At 39.3% G+C, this 20,875-nt stretch overlaps 2 protein-coding genes across 2 annotated transcripts in view; both read right to left on the bottom strand.

Moving 5' to 3' along the window:
- The window catches only part of LOC118891023 (X-linked retinitis pigmentosa GTPase regulator-interacting protein 1-like), a 66,139-nt gene extending 64,333 nt beyond the window's left edge, over window positions 1–1,806 (bottom strand). Inside the window, exon 1 of the mRNA XM_036844566.1 lies at window positions 1,569–1,806. Coding sequence (XP_036700461.1) covers window positions 1,569–1,806 — 238 coding nt within the window. The remainder of the gene's footprint in view (window positions 1–1,568) is intronic.
- A 6,845-nt stretch (window positions 1,807–8,651) lies between these two features.
- Window positions 8,652–13,590, bottom strand: LOC118891024 (X-linked retinitis pigmentosa GTPase regulator-interacting protein 1-like). The gene is made up of 3 exons (XM_036844567.1): window positions 13,467–13,590; window positions 10,383–10,657; window positions 8,652–9,229 (listed from the first exon to the last, which is right to left on the bottom strand). Exons 1-3 carry the CDS (start codon window positions 13,562–13,564, stop codon window positions 9,126–9,128), a joined length of 477 nt encoding a protein of 158 aa, XP_036700462.1. The 5' UTR covers window positions 13,565–13,590; the 3' UTR covers window positions 8,652–9,125.
- Between the last annotated feature and the right edge of the window lie 7,285 nt (window positions 13,591–20,875).

The raw sequence follows: 20,875 nt of genomic DNA, 5'->3' as shown, positions 1-20,875 counted from the left end.
GACACCCACCTTGACTCCAACCCTGAGCTGGAGGAAAGGAGGTTGGGCATTTGGACATTTCCATGTGTGTTTCTGGGAAGGAAGGTGATCAGCGTTTAGTGTGATCATTTCAGTATCATGCATTACAGAGGAGGTTAGATTAGATTACCCACAAGACTTCACTTGTACTTCATACATACTACAAGATCCTTAGCATGCGCTCCTAAGCTTTATCCTTTTATGGTTCCTGACTCTATTTTTCTTGATGTCATATTTCTTTTCCTCCACTCTTTTATGTGAATATACTAGAATATGATGAAATGTAAGTTTGATAAGACTAAATATCAAGGTCCAGCCTAGCAAAAAGAAGGGAGACAAAGGTCTCTTTGACAGTATTTAAAAATCTTCAGAATAACTACTGTGATCCAAGAATTAAGACAGGGGGAAAGGGCTTCCCTGGTGGCGCAGTGGTTGAGCGTCAGCTTGCCAATGCAGGGGACGCGGGTTCGAGCCCTGCTCTGGTAAGATCCCACATGCCGCGGAGCAACTAGGCCCGTGAGCCACAACTACTGAGCTCTGCGCGTCTGGAGCCTGTGCTCCGCAAAAACAGAGGCCGCGATAGTGAGAGGCCCGCGCACCGCGATGAAGAGTGGCCCCCGCTTGCCGCAAGTAGAGAAAGCCCTTGCACAGAAACGAAGACCCAACACAGCTAAAAATAAATAAATAATAAAAATAAAGGAATTCCTTTAAAAAAAAAAGTATTTAAAAATCTTCAGAATAACTACTGTGATCCAAGAATTAAGACAGGGGGAAAGGGCTTCCCTGGTGGCTCAGTGGTTAAGAATCCACCTGCCAATGCAGGGGACACAGGTTCGAGCCCTGGTCCAGGAAGATCCCACATGCCATGGAGCAACTAAGCCTATGAGCCACAACTACTGAGCCTGCGCTCTAGAGCCTGCCAGCCACAACTACTGAAGCCCGCGTGCCTAGAGCCCGTGCTCCGCAATAAGAGAAGCCACCGCAATGAGAAGCCCGTGCACCGCAACCAAGAGTAGCCCCCACTCGCCACAACTAGAGAAAGCCCGTGCGCATCAACAAAGACCCAATGCAAAAATAAATAAATAAAAATGCCAAAAATAAATAAATAAAATAAATAAACAAAAAAAGACAGGGGGAAATAGTAGTGGTAACCAAGAGCAATAATTTGCTTCTCAATTTCAGGCATCAGATGCTAAAACAAAACAATTCCCAACCACCCTAAAATGACTGATGAGAATAAAAGGCAGAAAAATTCATTTTCAACACTTTCAATAAATTAAGTGACTGTTTAAAAACAATATAAATTAAGAATTGGCATTCTCTCACATGGAAAGTCAATATGTAGGGAAAAGTATATGTGTGAGGTAGGTGTCATGCTTTCTTGACTGTGAATCTGAACTGACTGCCAGTGTTCTTATTCTAGTTATCCAGGACCCACACAAAAAGAGGATCAAGTGATGGGGTTGGAGAAATGCTGGCCCAAGTTCCCTTCTCCCAAACCAGATGTAGAGGATGCCTCATCTGAGAGAGCTCTTCAGGGCTTGACCTACCTTCCTCTCTTGACAGCTGAAGTAAGACTTTTCTCTTCTCCTCCAGCTCAGCATCCAGCTGACCCTGCAACTGAGAGACTTTCTGCTGTAGCTGCTCTCCTTGCTCACTGCTCCAGTGAGGCTGATTACTGCTATCCAGCATGCTGAAAATGGGAAGCAAGTAAGGAGGGAGGGGAGAGCTGTCAGATGGACACTCAAAGGGGGGTGATATGACGTCTTTATTACACAGTTTCAGCATCTCCTGGGCCTAGTTCATCATTCATTTCCCTACATGTATTTTCTGCCCCTGCTTTCTCTGTAACTGTCACTTACCAACTGCCTTGGAACTTTTGGGTCCTACTGAGGAGTTGCTTAGTATCACTTCTGTTTAAGTCTCAAATAACCCCCTGGGCAAACAACGCAAGTCATATCTATTTCCCAAGGAACTTCTCCAGCATGATGGCTTTCTTTAGTTAGGGAACTGTGTACCAAGACATTCTCAGGCCTGCTAGATTAGAAATAAGTAACAGAATATTCTTCTTTTCCTTACTCCATCCCTCTGTCTACTTTCACCAGTGGCTAGTTTAGAGAATACTTGCCTTTGAACTAGATTGTAAATTATTACACTGAAGGGCAGGAACTAAACTTTTCAATAACTGCAGCCTGCACAACACTATATCTAGCTGTCAGGGCGGACCCATCTTGAGTGTAAAAGACACATGGCCAGTTCTTGATTATTTACACAAGTGAAGTGACATTGATAATCAAGAAATTATTTCTGCTTACGTCTTTTTCCTAGTTATCATTTTAATAAATGTGGTCTAAAAACAACTTGTTAAACTAGTACTAAGATTTCTTGGCACTTCCTGCCCATACATTACATGATGATCCAAGAAGATAATGTTATGAATAATGAAGGGAAGAGGCCAATAGTAATGTTTACCACAGGGAGTCTTCAAAGTGGGTAATCCCCATACTACCTTATTTCACTGAGTTGAAGAGCGTCAGTTGTTCCCAGGTTGCTCCCATGCAACCTCCCCAATCTACCCCCTGCTGCCTTTAACTTAGTAAGAAGGCACGTTTAATTTTTTTAAACTTACAGGTATTCTTAATTGCAAAATTACTACGTAAATATATGCTTGTGAAAAATTAAAATGATATTGAAGTATATAGAATAAAAGTGCCTCTTTGCCCTATTTCAGACCTTTCATCTCATTAAAAGTTTGTGGATGCATACACACATGACATAAATTAGGTCACAATTAACACATTCTTTCGCAATTTGATTTTTCTTTTAATAGTATATCTTAGGCATATAGATCTATCTCATTTTTTACAGCTTTATACCGTTTCAACGTGGCGGTGCAACATGATTTATTTAGTCGATCCCTATCAGAAGAAATCTGGATGGTTTCCTTTTTTTTACTATTACTAATTAAATTAACAATGTATTAATTAACATTCTTACTACACAGATCTCTTTGCACATACACAAGAGGATTCCTTCAGTTTTGATTCCAAAAAATGGGTTATCTGGCATAAAAGATATGCACGTTTAACATTTTTTTGATGGTGTCAAATTCCCTTCCAAAAATAGTCTGTCAATTTATATTCTCACTAACAGTACTGAGTACCAGTTTCCCTGTATCCGTATCGAGACTAGGTATTATTTTTATTTTTAAAATTTGGAAGGCATTTTTCAGTAATTGTCTTTTATAACAAAAAAATGTTCTGAGATCCAAACTTGGTACTCACTTTTCTAAGAGTTTGTCATAATTGTCATTCAGCAATTTTCGTTCTTTTTCCAAATCTTCAACTCTCTCCTGAAACTTAGAATGATAGTAGAGTGCCTGAGATAAGATTTTAAAATCTACTGCCTTGCACAGGGTCTCCCTTTTCTGTTGCGGGGTGGGACTTGGGTGGGAGATTTTCTATGTTCATCTCCTATGTCTATGAGGATCCACTCAACTATAAAGACTTGAACCAATTGAAGGTGTGATAGAAATTTTTATTGGAATTAATGAGGATTCTCTGAATTAAATTTTCATGGTGTCTGGGTTTCTACTGTTAGGGAAACAGCAGAACATTATAACAGAGAAAAGACTTTGGAGAACAGACATAAATATAAATCCCAGTTTTTCCCCTAATGGTATAATCTTGAGCAAGTTATTTAACCACTTGGAATCTCATTTTTCTTAGTTGAAAAAATAAAATACCCATATTTTTGCTAAGATACACTTTTTAACATCTCTGAAATTGGAATGTCACATACAACTGATGGTATCTTTCAATTATTATTGTTATTTACCTCTTTCAGTGTTATCTGCAGGATGGACACATCTTCCAGTTGGCTCTTCAAGCTCACAGCCTTCTTGCTCTCCTCCTTCAGCTCTGCCCTGAGCTCATTCACTTGGCTGAGGAGGGCATCATGGGCTGTACCCAGGATTCCCTGATTCTGGGGTAAAAGGAGAGTTGCTCTGGGAATGTTTATATCACTCAGCAGGAGGGGTCTCAAGATACAAACAACTGGAGCATTCCCTAGTGGATGTCTCAAAGAAGGGCTTTGATTTACAGTATGTTGCCTTTGCACTGTAAATTGACCTTGTTTTCCACCCTAGCATTTCTCAGGAAGTACCATTTCCCTGTTAGTGAGGATTTTCCACTCTGGGAAACTGTAATTTGTCACTGGAGCCTTAATTTTCCCAAGATTCAAATTCAACCCCGATTCTAAATTAAGTGCCACCTTTCTCAGCTGCCTTTACCTTCTAAGCTATGTGAATGCTTTTTATGATGAAATATTTTTCCTTTTGCCCCTAGCAAAGTGACATGTTAACTCTAGAAGTTAAGTGCATTTTCCTGGCAGAGTTCCCAGCATGACCATGTTCCTTCTGGTGAGGAACATTTGTGGCTGGTCATGTTGGGAACTCTGCCTTAGTGACTCTTAATCACGGACACTTACCTAGCTTCACCTGTACCCCACTCACAGAGGTGCAAATATTTAGTAACACCAGAGAAGGTTTGCAACAACTTTGCTATATCTCACCACCTCACACATGCTAGAGGACTACCCTTAGGAATTTTTGAACAAATGCTATAATTCTCTGTAGCAATAGGCTGAAAAATACTATTCCAAATATTTCTCAACTCAGATCTCACATTTCAGTTTTTGTGAAAACAATGCAGTATCTTCTGATAATAGTGATAGTACCATTTGTCTCAATAAAAATTATATAACATAATAACTTTGATTTAGTTAGCTAAATTCTGGTGTTATGTTACTTGAAGATGAAGATTCATTCCTCTGATTACTAAGAAACAGAGAGTTAAGGAATCTTTATTAAGTACCTTCTGGAGCAGAGTTTCATATGCCTGAAAGAAAGAAAAAAGTATTATTCTATTGATATATCAACTTGATGTTTATTTTGATGTTTATAATACAAATGTTTAAATATTTATTTTAAAAGACGTTATAAAAAATTCCCACAAATCAAGTCAATTTGTGTGCCTGTTTACTAATTGCTGCTCCTTTTCCCCTGCCCTAGCTTGCCAGGCAGTCTGTGAATGTAATAGATGACACCATTTCTTTAAAAAGGATGAAGGGTCATTTATTCACATTTGCATTGCACTTGGTGGATTTTCTAAGAAGTATTTTTATTTTCAAACTAGGTGCCATCTCTTACTCATCATGCTTCAGAAAGGTCTCTTTCCAGTTTTAGAAATAGAAAAAACAACAATAGCCAAACTCACTACAACAGCTACTATTATTGGTTGAGTAATTACTATGTGTTATATGTTACTGTGTGTTTCATTATCTCTTACATTATGATCATCATAACTGTTTCACATATATTATCTCACTTAATCCTTAACAACAAATCTGAGAGGTATTGTTATCTAAACTTTAAAAATGAGAAACCCAAAGCTCATAGAGCTAACTTGCCCAGAATCGCACAGCTTTCAAGAGGCTGAGGCAGAACTTTACCTCAGCCTGTGTGACTCCAGAGTCTGCACTACTGACCACATTTTACTGCTAAGGGATTAAGAGGATGCAAACTTATCTTAGTATATGTGTAAGCATGACTAGAAAGGTAAATTGCTTAAAAAAAACAAATTGTAAAACCTACATTTTAGAAAATTATTCACCATTTTAGGTCATCTTTACCACTACCGCTAATATGGGCGAGGACATTCAATTTAGAATGGCTTTCTCCCTTTCTTCCTTTAATGCAATGGAAGAATAGATGGATTTTTAAAAAAATCTAATTCCACAAATATGGCTATTTACCCATACAACTTGAAAATAACTTCCTTCCCAGATTTCCCATCCTTTCAGTGCTACCAAAATTAACTGAATCAAAAGAATACGAGCATATGCACAGTTCTCTACAAAACATAGGTTTGGAGGTTGGCCTTGTACAGATGCCTTTAGTCCCAATCAAAACAGACATACCAAGGGCAGCACCAGCTGTAGCTAATCTCAATGAATGGCACCATCATTTAATCACCCAAGCTAGAGACCCAGGAGTCATCTCTCATTTCTCCTTCTCCCTCACCCACTCTACTTTGGTGATGAAGTCCATTCTTCCACTTCCTGGACCTCTCCCAACACAGTCCTTTCTCTATGAGCCTCTCTCACTGCCTTGGTTGGGACCCTTGGATCACTGTATTCATCTGTTACCTCCAGTCTTGTACCAGCCAACCTATCATTCACTCTGCTGCCAGATGATCTTTCCTGGTAGTTCTGTCATTTTTGAGAAGTTGAAAATTTCAGAAAAGTATAAGTACTATAATAGCAGTCATCTGTAATTCTATTACTACCCAGAATTAATCATTATTAGTGCTTTATAATAGTTTCTTGAAAGTATTATTTTTTTATTAAAATGTATTTCAAAATATTTTGGACATTAAAAAAAGGCAAAGTGATCTCTTTGGGGAAAAAAAATTGATCATGTTATCAACTTGCTTAAAACCTTTCTGCAGCTCTCACTGTCTGTAGGATAAAGTCTAAATTCCTGATAAGACCTCCATGACCTGATCCCTGATGTTTCTCACCTCTGTGCTGTGGCCTACACCACTCTTCCCCCGGAAAGCCCTTCCCTGTCTTGCACTCTCATTAACACCTGCCAAACTGTCAGTATTTGGCTCACGAATAGAATGTCTTATGGATCCTTTTCAGATCCTGCGCCCCATCCTCTGGTGGATCTGAACATTCTCTCTTTTGTGTCCCACCCATACCCTGTTTGTGGGTAGTTGTACTTGTTTACATCTTGTCCTCTCACTCTTGTAAGTTCCTTGAAGGCAGGAGCTGTCTTAATTGTCTTTTTAATCTTTGTATCCAAGTGCTTTGCACAGTTCGTGGTAGTCAATAAATGTTTATTCAATAAAAGAATGCCAATCTATTATTTAGACCCTCTATGCCCTATTTCTACCGTTCAGATATGAGTTTCCACTGTGTGGTAGTGAGAGGAGTGTGAGCCTCGATGCCAGACAAAACGGGACTCAAATCCTGCTCTGCCTCTTGCTATTTTTATAACTTGAGCAAGTTACTTAACTTCTCTGAGGCTCAGTTCCCTCATCCATTAAATGTACTTACCTTGATGGCTGTTGTCAGGCTTAAATGAGATCATGATTCTAAGTATCTAGGACAGAGTCCGTCACATATAAAGTGCTCAGGAATCTGGTTTCCTTCCCCTCCCCGTGACTGCTCTTGGCTCCCCAAGTTTAATTAAACTCTGGTTGTGGTTTTTGGCTTGGAACTTAACCTGACACAAGGTAACCTCACTTAATTCCACCTTAGCAGGCCGGGCTTGAGCCTTCTTCCCAGCAGAGGGATAATGGCAAGTACTGGAAAAAGAATGGATTCTGAGTTGTAAGGCTTGGATTTGAACATCACCTATCTATTGTGTGACTTTCTTTTTTTTTTTTTATTTAATTTTATTTATTTTTTTATACAGCAGGTTCTTATTAGTCATCTATTTTATACACATCAGTGTATACATGTCAATCCCAATCTCCCAATTCATCACAATTGTGTGACTTTCGACAAGCACCTTAGTTTCTCTCCATCGTGGTCTCCCATGTGTAAAGTGGAGAAAATAATACAAATCTCTTAACTAATTGATTTTCTTCCCCCAAAAAGGCACAGCTGATGATGGCAACTCACAGCTTGAACTTCTGTTAATTGTGCTTTTGTCACTGCCAAAGAAGTATTCCTTTCATGTAAGAGCTTCTTAAGTTGAATCAGCTGTATATTCTCCTTAATGGAAGCTCTGGAGAAAGAAGACAGTGCTAAAATATCCTCTGTGAATGGACAGAGTTAAGTATCTTTCCCCCTGTGGATATGGACAGGGACACAAAGGAAGATCGTTATTTCTGAACCTAAGAGATCATGTTTTCTTTATCATTTGAAAGGTACTGGGGGAGGATTTGGGTTCGCTAGACTCTGTCTCAGAGATTCCCAATTCTAGCTGCTGTGAGACGTTGACAGTGAAGGAGGCTGTGTGGGGAGAAGTGGCAGGGAGGTGTATGGGAAATCTCTGTACTTTATGCTCAGTTTTGTTGTGAACCTAAAACTGCTCTAAAAAATAAAGTCTATTTTTTAAAAAGTTTTCCAGGGACTAAAACAGACCAGCCACATCAAAAAAAAAAAAAAAAGTTTTCCAGGGACTGATGCATAGTGGGGGCTGAGAACCCCCATCTGGTGATGAGGATGAAACAGTTTTCCTTCTATGAAGGGAAGCAGCAGACCTTTTATTATATATAAGCATCCCTTTTATGTTAATCCATTCCTTAACCACTTGGGCCTCCAGGTCTACTTCTCAGTTTGAATTAATCCCAAGCATTCTCTTTTCCTCTGAGATGGAGGAAAGGTACAAACAAGAACCTCTTTTTCAGTTCACTACGGCTTGAGGCATGGAATGCCACACCCTTACCGAAGCTCTGTGGCCTTCTGAGCACACTCCAAAGAGCTTCTCTGTGCAAAATTCTCATCTTTGGACCACATTTTCTCAGAAGACTTGGGTGGTTCTTCCACTTGCACAGTATCGCTGGTCATAATGTGGGCACTGTTAGGCATGCATAGACCAGTGAGTTTAATCATAATTATGACTTTGTTAAAAGAGATTATACTGTTAGAATTAGGAATATTAAACACGAAAAGAAGAATTAGAAACCGCTGTTATAGGGGTTTAGAACTGGGCCCTCACATATATAAAAAGAACTTAGAGGAGTTAGTAATCTTGGCATATGTGGAGGATAAACTTACCAAATATAGCTTTCCAGTGTCAAACAGAAATATAAGTGAATTACGACCTAAGGGGGAAAATATAAAGGGAAAGAGAGGGAATACCTTCAATTAAGGAAAGGACCTTTATTTTCCTTTCCTTGGAAGACAAAGAGATGCTTATTTTCCATTTTTAAGCAATGAAGTTGGAATTTGACAACTTCCAAACTGGGTTGACTTTCATCTTCTCTGATTATTCTGGAAAGACTCAAAAATGGCAACATTCACTTGTTCCCTAAATGAGGTTTTTCCAATTAAAGTTGAAAGAGTAACAGCACAGGATAAAGGAAAAGAACTCACTGTTCGCTGGGTTCACTGGATACTTCACCTCTGGCTTTTTCATTTGTCACATGTTCCTTGAATGTGGGAGGAGCTGTGTAGCTCAGCCTGTCCTTTGACTCTGAAAGTTTAGACAGAAGATGCAGACTCTGGCAACAGATTTTTCCAGAACCCCAAGTGCTAGAAATGGAACACCAAGTGCTGGAAGTAGGGAGCCTTGAGATCTGGAGGAAATTCTTATATGACCAATGATCTCAGAGGGGAGCTTCTCAGTTTTTACTCTTGCACAGATATGCAACTACTGACTTAATAAGTCAGCAGGACTACAGACTCTCAAGTAGGTCACTATAAAGGGGAAGAAGAGCAGGGACTGTGTGTCTAGCTCTAATGCATCTTTGTCTCTAGTGCCTAGTATATAACTGCTATTCAATAATGCTGAAGTTAAACTGAATTGAAATTTAGACTTATTTAGTTTTTCTACTTTTAGCTGTTTTCACAAAGATTTTGTTGGCTCAAGGAGGGAACTTGAAAATATAGGACTGTGCTGAACAAAACCTAACATTGAGTCCCCAGGGTTAAGACACCCCATTCCCGTGGACCTAAAACAGGGATGAGTAGGCCAGGTGAAGGAAATTTACACACAGCACTATATCTAATACAGTGTTGGGTTCCATAGCAGCCAGAGACGCTTAGCCACTGGGGATACAGGAAGATGAAAATCTGCAGCTCCTCACTTAACAGCCTGATTACCAGGCCTGCACTTCAGGAATAGGCTTTGACAATCTCTGAACCCATGGAATTGTATGCAAAGTTTTGTCTATGTGTGTGTGCATTTTTCTTGGGAGAATGCCTAGCTTTTGATCATGGTTGCAAAGGAGTCCATTTCCCCCAAAAGGTGAAGAACCCCAGTTTTAGAGGCACAGGCCACTTAGCCCAGAGAACCAGGAGAGGGACCTGTCTTAAGATCACTGCCATTCACACCTAAGCAGGTCATCAAAGTTATCTCTGTTTTCCAGAGCCCTGCAGAACTTGACCAGCAAAGTTCCCATTTCCAGTGTCTGATTCTCCTCTCAGCAGTACTGCATGGTGAACTGAGAACTTTGAACTGGACATCCTACTCAGGAAAAAAAGATTTTAGGGAGGTAGAAAGGAACGAGAACAAAAGAACAAAATGGGCGTGGTGAGCGGAATAAAGCAGTGGGAGGAAAATGTGGCTGGCAAGTCAATCCTTCCCAGTGTTTTGGCCCTGTCGGGGACTTCGCCCTGAGCCTCACCCCTCTTGGGTTTCTCGGCCTCCGCTGCCCCGGCGGTGTGGAGCTGTCTGTGTCCCGCGTGGACGCGAGGCTGGGTGAAACGAGGAGCAGGGGGGCCGACGCGCTGGAACTGCAGTTGCAGCCCGTGCAGCGGGGGGCGCAGGTGCTTGGGGGGCCGCTGCCGCCAACCCGCGTTCCGCCGCCGCCCAGCAGGCCCCGAGAGCTGCTCCGCCGCTGCCACCTCGGCCTTCCGGTCCCGGCCTGCTGCAGCTGACCGGAGCAAGGCTGTCCTCATCCTGTGGGCAAAAAGAGAGCTGGTGGCTCGTGCCCTCTCCTTCTATGACAGTTACTATCTCTACAGTTTATCTGGTGGTTAATAATCTGAATTGATCTCTGATATAAACTTATGTGCTGTAGTCCACTATTTACACTTAAAAAGTAATTTTCTGGGCTTCCCTGGTGGCGCAGTGGTTGAGAATCTGCCTGCTAATGCAGGTGACACGGGTCCGAGCCCTGATCTGGGAAGATCCCACATGCCGCGGAGCGACTAGGCCCGTGAGCCACAACTACTGAGCCTGCGCGTCTGGAGCCTGTGCTCCGCAACAAGAGAGGCCGCGACAGTGAGAGGCCCGCGCACCGCGATGAACAGTGGCCCCCCTTGCCACAACTAGAGAAAGCCCTCGCACAGAAACGAAGACCCAACACAGCCAAAAATAAATAAATTAATTAAAAATAAAATAAAATAAAATAACAAATGTTCAAGTATAATTGGTGTCTAAAAAAAAAAAAGAATTCCCCCACCCTTGGTATCTAATCAAGTTCCTTTCTAAAAAAAAGAAAAAAAAATTAATTTTCTGTCCCCAATACACTGTAACTCTTTCAGAGCAGGGACATCTTGGTGTGTGTCTTTGTTCATTCTGTTACAGTGCTCACACACTCTCTTAGTAAAAAATGAGGCAGTCCTCAGTATATTCGTGTGTATACTTATTTTAAAATTATATACAGTTTCTTTTGTACTAATGAATTATGGTCATTATAAAACAGAAACAAAAATACTAATTTTTAACAGCGAGATAATTAAATATACGTAGAAATTTTAATATTTACTTCTCCAGTCCCAATTGTCCACACATTCCTGTATATGTGCCCACTCTAAGGATTATTCCTCTGTACCCACCCTGCTTACACCGAGCCTTACCTACAATGTATAGTCAATCACTATTTATTATCTTGACCTAAAATCATACTTTTAACCATTACCATCAGATTCTGTGTTCCCACTGCCTGCCAGTTCTGACATTTACTGACTATGTGGCCTGGGGCATGTCATTAACATTTTGTGCTCAGTTTCCTCATCTATAAATAAAGATAAAAATAGTACCTGCTCATTGGATTGTTATGAGGATAAAGTAAGTTAATATATATAAAGGGCTTTGAACAGTGATGGTGCGTTGTAAGCACTGTAGGAGTTAGCTATTATTATTACATATCATTATATCCCGATAAAGAGATCAAGGCATTAAACAGCTAGGTAACTTGCCCCAAGTCTGAGGGGATAGAATCCAATTTAGCCACTATCTATAACCTCAGGTACTTTTTGGTTACTGACCAGCAGACAAGGTTTTTTGGCCCATGCAACCATCTGACTTCACTGGATTCTCGAGTTCTCCACAATATAAAAGAATCTCCAATTCTGAACAGTGTTGGCATACAGTGGAAGCCTGCAATACTGTAGATTCTAAATGAAGCACTGAACCACTCCTGGAGATTACCAATGAGAAAGCAAAGCAATGCTCTTGACATCGGGGAATTGGTCTGACATAGCTAGTCCTCAATGTTGTTTGGTGGCCTGGCGTTCACAACTAGGCCATGTTATTGCGCTGTTGGACATAATCTCACAGAACAACAACATCACAGAAGGCCACTCTGAGACCATGACAGAGTGATACCAAACAAGGCCGCTGCATACTTTCATCTCAGCCCAGACAAAAACAAGTTCACTCTGCTGCCTGCAGAATACCAAACGTGCTCCTCTCCTGGCTAATATGAGTGACTGCTGCTTCTTTCCTGATTACAGCTTTAGCCTCACTCTAGTCTAACCTCTCTGTAGATAAGACATTGAGATATCCAAACATAGAACTGCCCCTGCTTTCTGAGAGTACCGAATCTAGAGCAAACTTCTGTTACCTTGGACCCTCCCCCAAATCACCCAACTGAAGCCAAAATCACCCAACTGAAGCCAAAATCCTGTAATAGGCTCTTTCTAACAGTCTTACTGAGATGCCCATGGTATGCACTTTTTCAAGCTACAGCAGTAATTAACCCAACTTGCCCAGCTATAGGTGTGTTCCTGGTGGTCTCTGGCTGGGAGGCATTGACACAAATATCTTCAAAATGTGTCCTAGATATTAACCCCAGACTTTCGGAACTCTCATTCTCCCTGTCTATTTATCTACCCACACCCCATCTCAGATTCTTTTCCAGGTCTGCACCCAAAAGCTACACTTTTGAAAGCCAGTACCCTAAAGTCACTGTGTATGGCATATTTTGGAGTTAAGAGCTTTCAGCTCTGCCACCCACTGGCTATGACCTTGGGCAAGTTACTTAACCTCTTTGTGCTCCCTTTCATTCTAATGATGATTCTTTCATAGTATTAAATAGTATTAAATGAGTTAACACATATAAAGCACGTATAACATGCCTGCATACAGTAAATGATCAATACGATTTTTGGTTTTGTTTTGTAAATAAAAACCCCTTCTCTTACTTGCCCCTGCAGCCTTTGGTCCCCTGAGATTTTGGCCACTCCCCGGTCCCCGTTCTCTCTTTTGTGACCAGGGCAGGAGCCTGCCCAGTCTCTTGTTCTTTGGGTTGGAATAACTCTGATGATGCTTTATGAACTATGGCCACAGTCTGTTGATGTGTTTGGCAAGAAAACAGAATAAAGCAATATTGCTTCAAAAATTATTTTTGGAGTTAACCATCCTTGACATTTGAATTGTTTTCTGGTGTAGACATCTTAGGAAAATGTATTCTTTTTGGTTTATTGTGGTGTAGGCCTGGTGTAGATACAGCTTTTAAAGACTTAAGGAGAACTCTGGGTACCTTTTGATCTCATCCTGTTGCTTCCAAAAAAGCTCCTTCACCAACATGTGCTCTTCACGAAGACGAAACAAACTGTCCTCCAATTCTTCCCGGGTCATCCTGCTCAAGGGTAGTTGAGTCTTTATATTCTTACCTAAAGTCCCAGGAGAGGGTAAATGAAGATTATTTTTACATGTAATTTTTTAACCCATCATATCTCTCACCACATCTTGCCCAGAGGGCTTGAATCTATTTTGAGTCATGTGTTTAAGAGGAAATTCAGGAAGTATAAGAAATGTGTACCAATGGACCTCTTTATCATTCCACGTCACTCCTGGATGTGGAAAATCATTCCAGCATATGACTCAACCTCCTGTCTGGAAAGTATATTCTCTTTCTAAAAGTATCAAATAGGGCTTTTAGTCTACTTAATTTTTATTTTTAATCCACTCTTTTATTTTTCCTCCTCATTAGATAATTTGGACCTAGATAAGGATTGTGCCCACAACTGTCTTCAAATCTCCAGTAAGGAAAAGGATAGAAACCTTTCTTGAGTACCAAGAGTCATCGCCTTTGTTTCCGTGGTGTGGAGAAACTGTCCCCAAAGCTGCCTCCTTGGAATAGAGCCTCTGCTTGATCTAAGCAGAGGAAACTACAGTACACCTTTGAGTGTGCGAGTGTTCACTAGTCTAGAGTCAGCTCTGATCTTGTAGCAGCCATTCTAAAACCCAGAGCTCAAAATACAGCTCCTTCCCTGGAAGAAAGAGAGCTCAGAACCTTAGTCTCAGAACCACCTAAGGTACCCTACCACCTCTCCAATCTATCCTTTGGAAATGATGAAATGTAAGTTTTAAAAAAAAATAACTTTATTGAAGTATAATTGACATGTATTACACTGAACATACTTAAAGTGTAAAATCTGACTAATTGTGACATAGGTATATATCTGTGAAACCATCACCACAATTAAGATAATGAACATATAAAAGAAGAAAACAGAAGAAAAAAAAGATAATGAACATATCCATCATTGCCAAGTTTCCTTGTGCCCCTTAGCAATCCATTCCTCTCCACCCCATCCTAGCCCCAACCCACACCTTTGTTCCCAGGCAACCACCGATACATATGTTTTATGTCACTTCAAAGTAGTTTCCATTTTCTAGAATTTTATATAGTTCGAATCATCCATTATATACCCAGTGGTTTTTTTTGGAGTGGGAGGTGGGGGTGGGGTGGCGCTACACTGTGCCATGCCCCCAACCAGGGATTGAACCCGCATCCCCTGCATTGGAAGTGTGGGGTCTTAACTGCTGGACCTCCAGGGAAGTCCCTTTTTTTTCTTTTGTCTGACTTCTTTCACTCAGGAGTATTATTTTGAGATTCATACGTGGTGTTTCATTTATCAATAGTTCCTTTTGATTGCTGGTAGTATTCTGGATAAACCATAATTTATTTATCCATTTACTGTCGATGGACATTTGGATTATTTCATTTTTGGTTATTACAAACAGAGCTACTATAAATATCTGTGTATAAATCTTTGTGTAACATATGGTTTCATTTCTCTGGGTATATACACAGGAGTGAAATAGTTGGGTCATAAGGTAGGTACATGTTTAACTTTTTAAAAAAATTGCCAAACTGTTTTCCAAAGGGATTATACCATATTATATTCCCACCAGCAGTGTATGAGAGTTCCCGTTCCTCTACATCTCATCAACACTTGGTCTTTTAAATTTTAGCCATCCTAGTGGGTATATAGTGGTTTTAAGTGTATTAATTTGCATTATTAATTTACATTCCTTAATGACAAATGATGTTGAACATTTCTTGTATGCTCTATGCTATCTGCATTTCTTCTTAAATAAAGCGTGTGTTCAAATCTTTTGCTCATTTTTTATTGTTGGATTTTTAAAAATATTTTTATTGTTGAGTTGTAAGAGTTCTTTGTAAATTCGGAATGTAAGTTCTTTGTTGTATATATGTTTTGCAGACTTTTTTTCTCTCAGTCCGTGTCTTGAGTTGGTCCCTCTAGGCAAGAAGCCACCCTACTGCCTAATTTTGAAGGACCTCTTTATGTTAGGACAGGAATGAGAGAAGATGAAAACAGAGTGGGTAATAACATGTGTAATCATTGCAGATGAAAATCATGCATATGAAGGAGAAGTCTTGAGGTGAGATGAATTCATGGAAGTCAGGGATCTGCCTAGTCTCTGATTCTATTCCTTCCTCCAGCGAATCATTAACCCTCCTGACCCAGATTAAGTCAGCTGTGTCTCAGATATCTTCCTATGAGGCTAAGACTTCCCACACAATGACTTTCTATGAATAGTCTTGTCTGATTAAATGATACTGAAAGACTGTTTGTTCGGTTAATGACACAGTCTTCCCAAGTAGAGAATATTATCTAAAGGAGTTTGGATCTCTATCTATGCAATCTATTTGGTCTCAAGAAGACCAGCATGACCCCAGCAATTCCTGTTTCAGGCAAGTCATCCCCCTCCTCCTTTTTTCCAGTAACCAATCTCTCCCCTTCTGCAATACAATCCCTGCATATGAATGATTTAACCTTTTGGAAATCAAGTAAAACTCCCAGGCCTTGGGCCAGGTGCTTGGCTTCCCTTCTGGAGACTTCTTTTCCCCATCTATCTCACATGAATCAACTAGCTTTGGCTCAACTAGACAGGTTAGCCATAATTGCCACTAGGGTTTATTCATCCTCATATGTTATAACATCTTCTAATTATTTTGTTCCTAAAAGAAAACCAATAAATAATGTCTTTTTCCTCTTTTTTTTTAACTTGAAATATAGTTGATATACAATATTATATAAGTTATAGGTGTACAATATATAGTGATTCACAATTTTTTTCACAATTTTTAAAGTCTTTCTTCATTTATTTTCTTACGATTCTTTTAATAAGTTTTTATTTTGAAATAATTTCAAAATTACAGAAAATTTGCAAGAATAATACACAGAACTCCTATATCCCCTTCACTTAGATTCCACAATTGTTACCTTTTACTTCATTTGCCTTATCCTATTCTTCCTCTCTCTTTCTACATATATATGTTACATAATATATAATATTACATATATTTTCTACATATTACTTTTTGGAACCACTTAAAAGGAAATTATAGACACGATGTCCCATTACTTCTAAAGAATTCACTGTATATTTCCTAAAAAGAAGAACATATGTACATAGGCACAGTATATCCATCAAAATCAGGAAATTAACATTAATATCATTTTACCATCTAACCCATAGACCATTCAAATTTCAACAATTCAGGATCATGTGTTGCATTCGATTGCCATGTCTCTTTAGTCTGCTTCACTCTAGAATATTTTTTTTAGTTTCTCCTTGTCTTTCATGACTTTGACATTTTAAGAGCACAGAGTAAAGGCCATTTCCTTTGTAGAATGCCCCTCAGTTAGGATTTGTCTGATGTTTCTTCATAATGGGTTCAGGTTATGCATTTGGGGCAGGAATCCCACAGAACTGAAGCTATACTCTTCTCAGTGCATTATATCAGGAGGCACATAATGTTGGTATCTCCACCAGTCTCATTACCATTAATGTTAACTTCAGTTATCGGTTAAGAGGGTGTCTGATAGTTTTGTCTACCGTAAAGTTAATTGACAAGTCTTTTTAAAACCTATTAACTAATAATTATTTTGTGAGGAAATAATTTTACATTGTATATTATGACAACGTTGTATGACATTAAACTTTTAAATTATGACACTATAAAATTTTCACCTACTAGCTTTAGCATTATTTAATAATTCTTGCCTGAATTAATTATCACTATCATGGTCACCAAATGGTGAGTTTCTAATTCCATTATTCCTTCTACATTTATTAGTTGGCATTCTACTATAAGAGATTTCCCTTCACTCTGTTTATTAATTCATCTGTTTATTTATATCTGTATGATCTCATGGATTTCTGTTTTATTCAATGGGCTATAATCCATCAATATCATTACTCCTTTTGATGCTCAAATTGTCCCAGATTTGGCCAGTGTGAGCCCTTCCAGCTGGTTCTGCTGTCCTTTAAAAATATCTCCATGATTTTTTGAGAACTTTCATATTTTCTGGCACAATGAGATATTCTAGGCTCACCTTGTGCTTTCCCTACCTGAGCCTCTGGTACCTGTTAGTGAAGAATGGTATTTAAAAGCCAAGATCCGGGTATTACGTGTTCTTATGGCTATGTCCTCTCAGCTGACAGAGTCAGGAAGTGTACGTGTATGTACACAGGTGTGTGCACGGGCGCACGCACACACACACACGCACACCTATATCTATTTCTATATGCTAGAAACCATGAGTGCACTCTGATACCTTCATATAAAATCCAAAATCATATGGTTTATTCTAGCCTTGTCTCTTCCCATATTTGCATCTTTCTTCTCAGTGACAAACAAGCTCCCACTATCCTCAATATATTTGAATGAAATTAGTCTCCCAATTATGTGGGCTATCTTTTTATCCATGGCACTGCTGAAACCTACTGGCTTGTGCCAGCTGAGTGGCCCACTGATTCATACCTGTTTGCAATGGCAGAGAAGTACCCCATCAGTTCTGGTAGTGTACTGGCCAAGAATTTTTTACATTATATTGTGTCCTGTTCTTTTTCTTTCTCTTTTAAATTTTATAATGTCAACATTTTTAGTTATACAGTTTAACCATACCACAAATACTTTTATTACTTTCTTTTGGAATTGCTGATAACAGAAAAAATATTAAAATTAATTTTTAAATATGTACTATAAAATATTCCCTTAATGTGGTTTTATCTGTATGTGATCAAACATTTTTCTTCTTCCAGAGCAGAGTTTCTAAGATAAATTCAAGATTGCTTAGAATGAAAAAAAAAGATACAACTTCCAAACCAATGAACTTAAAAATGATGCAGCTGATGCAGCTGATTTCCTTAACTTAACAGGAAAGTATGGTCACTAGAAAGAATATTTGTAACATGACCAGAAACCTTTATGAAAATCTTCATTTACAGCAAGCACTTTACTTGGTTTACTTTTAGCTATTTCATAAATAACAGAAGGGGAATTGGACACAGTTTGTAATGACACCTAGAAAAGTTTCTTTTCCCACAAATCAAATGTGTAAAACCTTTGCTTTGGCACCTTCTTCCATACTTCCTTTACTGTGCTGAAGAAACATTGAGTTTTTTTAAATTTTTGGTTGTGTGGATGGTCTCCAAACTGACTGAATTCTCTAGATGATTATTTCCTGCACAGGGTTTTCCTGTCAGTAGTTCTATGACTTTTCCAACTTTGACAATGATCTCAGCCAGTTCATGTTTCATGTGCTTTGTCCATGGTATTAACAGTTAAAGCTTTGAGAAGCACAAAATCCCCAGTTATGCACTGTTAAAAGACATCAGGAACATAGTAGATTTTTCACTTATTAAAATATTATGATCTAGCTTTCTCCTCTCTTCAAACCTGCAGGTACCTGCTTCTGAACCTAATGGTTTGGAAGTTCTTCATATTTTCATCTTCAGGACCAATGGAAAGCTAAGCAGGAAGTGTATACTAATCCAGTCCTCAGGAAGTCAACATCAAGTCCAACACCTTTAAAAGTTTTGCTGAACTTCTGCTCCAGTTCTGAAGTCTCAATTCTTCGTCAAAATGCTGACATTTAAAAATACCTCCCAGGGCTTCCCTGGTGGCGCAGTGGTTGAGAATCTGCCTGCCAACGCAGGGGACACAGGTTCAAGCCCTGGTCTGGGAAGATCCCACATGCCGCGGAGCAACTGGGCCCGTGAGCCACAACTACTGAGCCTGCGCGTCTGAAGCCTGTGCTCCGCAACAAGAGAGGCCGCGATAGTGAGAGGCCCGCGCACCGCGATGAAGAGTGGCCCCCGCTTGCCGCAACTAGAGGAAGCCCTGGCACAGAAACGAAGACCCAACACAGCCAAAAAATAAATAAATAAATAAATAATAATTAAAGGTGCTAATAATTTAAAAAAAAAAAATACCTCCCAGAGATCGGCCAAGATGGCCAAGTAGAAAGACCCTGACCTCACCTCCCCTGACAGTCACACCAAAATCACAACTATCCGCTGAACAAGTATCAATTAAAAAGACCAGAACCTACAAGGAAAGATGTTCTACAGCCAAAGAAAACCAGAAGAGAACTTCTACAAAGACATAAAGAACCATGACAACGAGATGGGTAGGGGCGTGGTATAGTCAAGTCTCATACCCTCAGGTGGGTGACCCACAAACTGGAGAATAATTACTTTGCAGAGGTTCTCCCAAAGGAGTGAGAGGTCTGAGCCCCACACTGGGATCCCCAACCTGAGGGTCCTGCATATAAAGGCCATATGTGACAAACCTACAGCTAACATCATACTCAACAGTGAAAAGCTGAAAGCATTTCCTCTAAGATCAGGAACAAGACAAGGATGTCCACTCTCACCACTTTTATTCAACATAGTTTTGGAAGTCCTAGCCATGGTAATTAGAGAAGAAAAAGAAATAAAGGGAATCCAAATTTGAAAAGAAGAAGTAAAACTGTCACTGTTTGCAGATGACATGATACTATACACAGAAAATCCTAAAAACACCACCAGAAAACTACTAGAGCTCATCAATGAATTCAGTTATGTTGCAATATATAAAATTAATATATAGATATTTGTTGCATTTCTATACACTAAACATAAACTATCAGAAAGAGAAATTAAGAAAACAATCCCATTTACTATCTCATCAAAAGAATAAAATATCTAGGAATAAACATGCTTAAGGAGGTAAAAAACCTGTATGGAAAACTATTTATAAGACACTGATGAAAGAAACTGATGACAACACAGATGGAAAGATATACTATGTTCATGAATTGAAAGCATTAATATTGTTAAAGTGACCATACTACCCAAGGCAATCTACAGACTCAATGCAATCCCTATCAATATACCAATGGCATTTTTCACAGAACCAGAACAAAGAATTTCAAAATTTGTATGGAAACACAAAAGACCTCAAATAGCCAAAACAGAGCTGGAGGAATCACACACCCTGACTTCAGATTATACTATAAAGCTACAGTATTCAAAACAGTAGGGTACTGGCACAAAAAGAGACACATAGATCAAAAGAACAGAATAGAAAGCCCAGAAATAAACCCATGCACTTATGGTCAATTAATTTATGACAAAGGAGGCAAGACTATACAATGGAGAAAAGACTGTCTCTTTAATAAGTGGGGCTGAAAATTGGACAACTACATGTAAAAGAATGAAATTAGAACATTCTCTATACCATATATACCAAAAACTCAAAATGGATTAAAGACCTGAATGTAAGAACAGAAACCATAAAACCCCTGGAAGAAAACACTGGCAGAACACTCTTTGACATAAATTGTAGCAATATTTTTTTGGATC

Source organism: Balaenoptera musculus, chromosome 2 (genome assembly GCF_009873245.2).
Source record: "Balaenoptera musculus isolate JJ_BM4_2016_0621 chromosome 2, mBalMus1.pri.v3, whole genome shotgun sequence".
In the NCBI taxonomy this organism is placed as follows: domain Eukaryota; kingdom Metazoa; phylum Chordata; class Mammalia; order Artiodactyla; family Balaenopteridae; genus Balaenoptera; species Balaenoptera musculus.
This window is presented reverse-complemented; position numbering and strand designations above follow the sequence as displayed.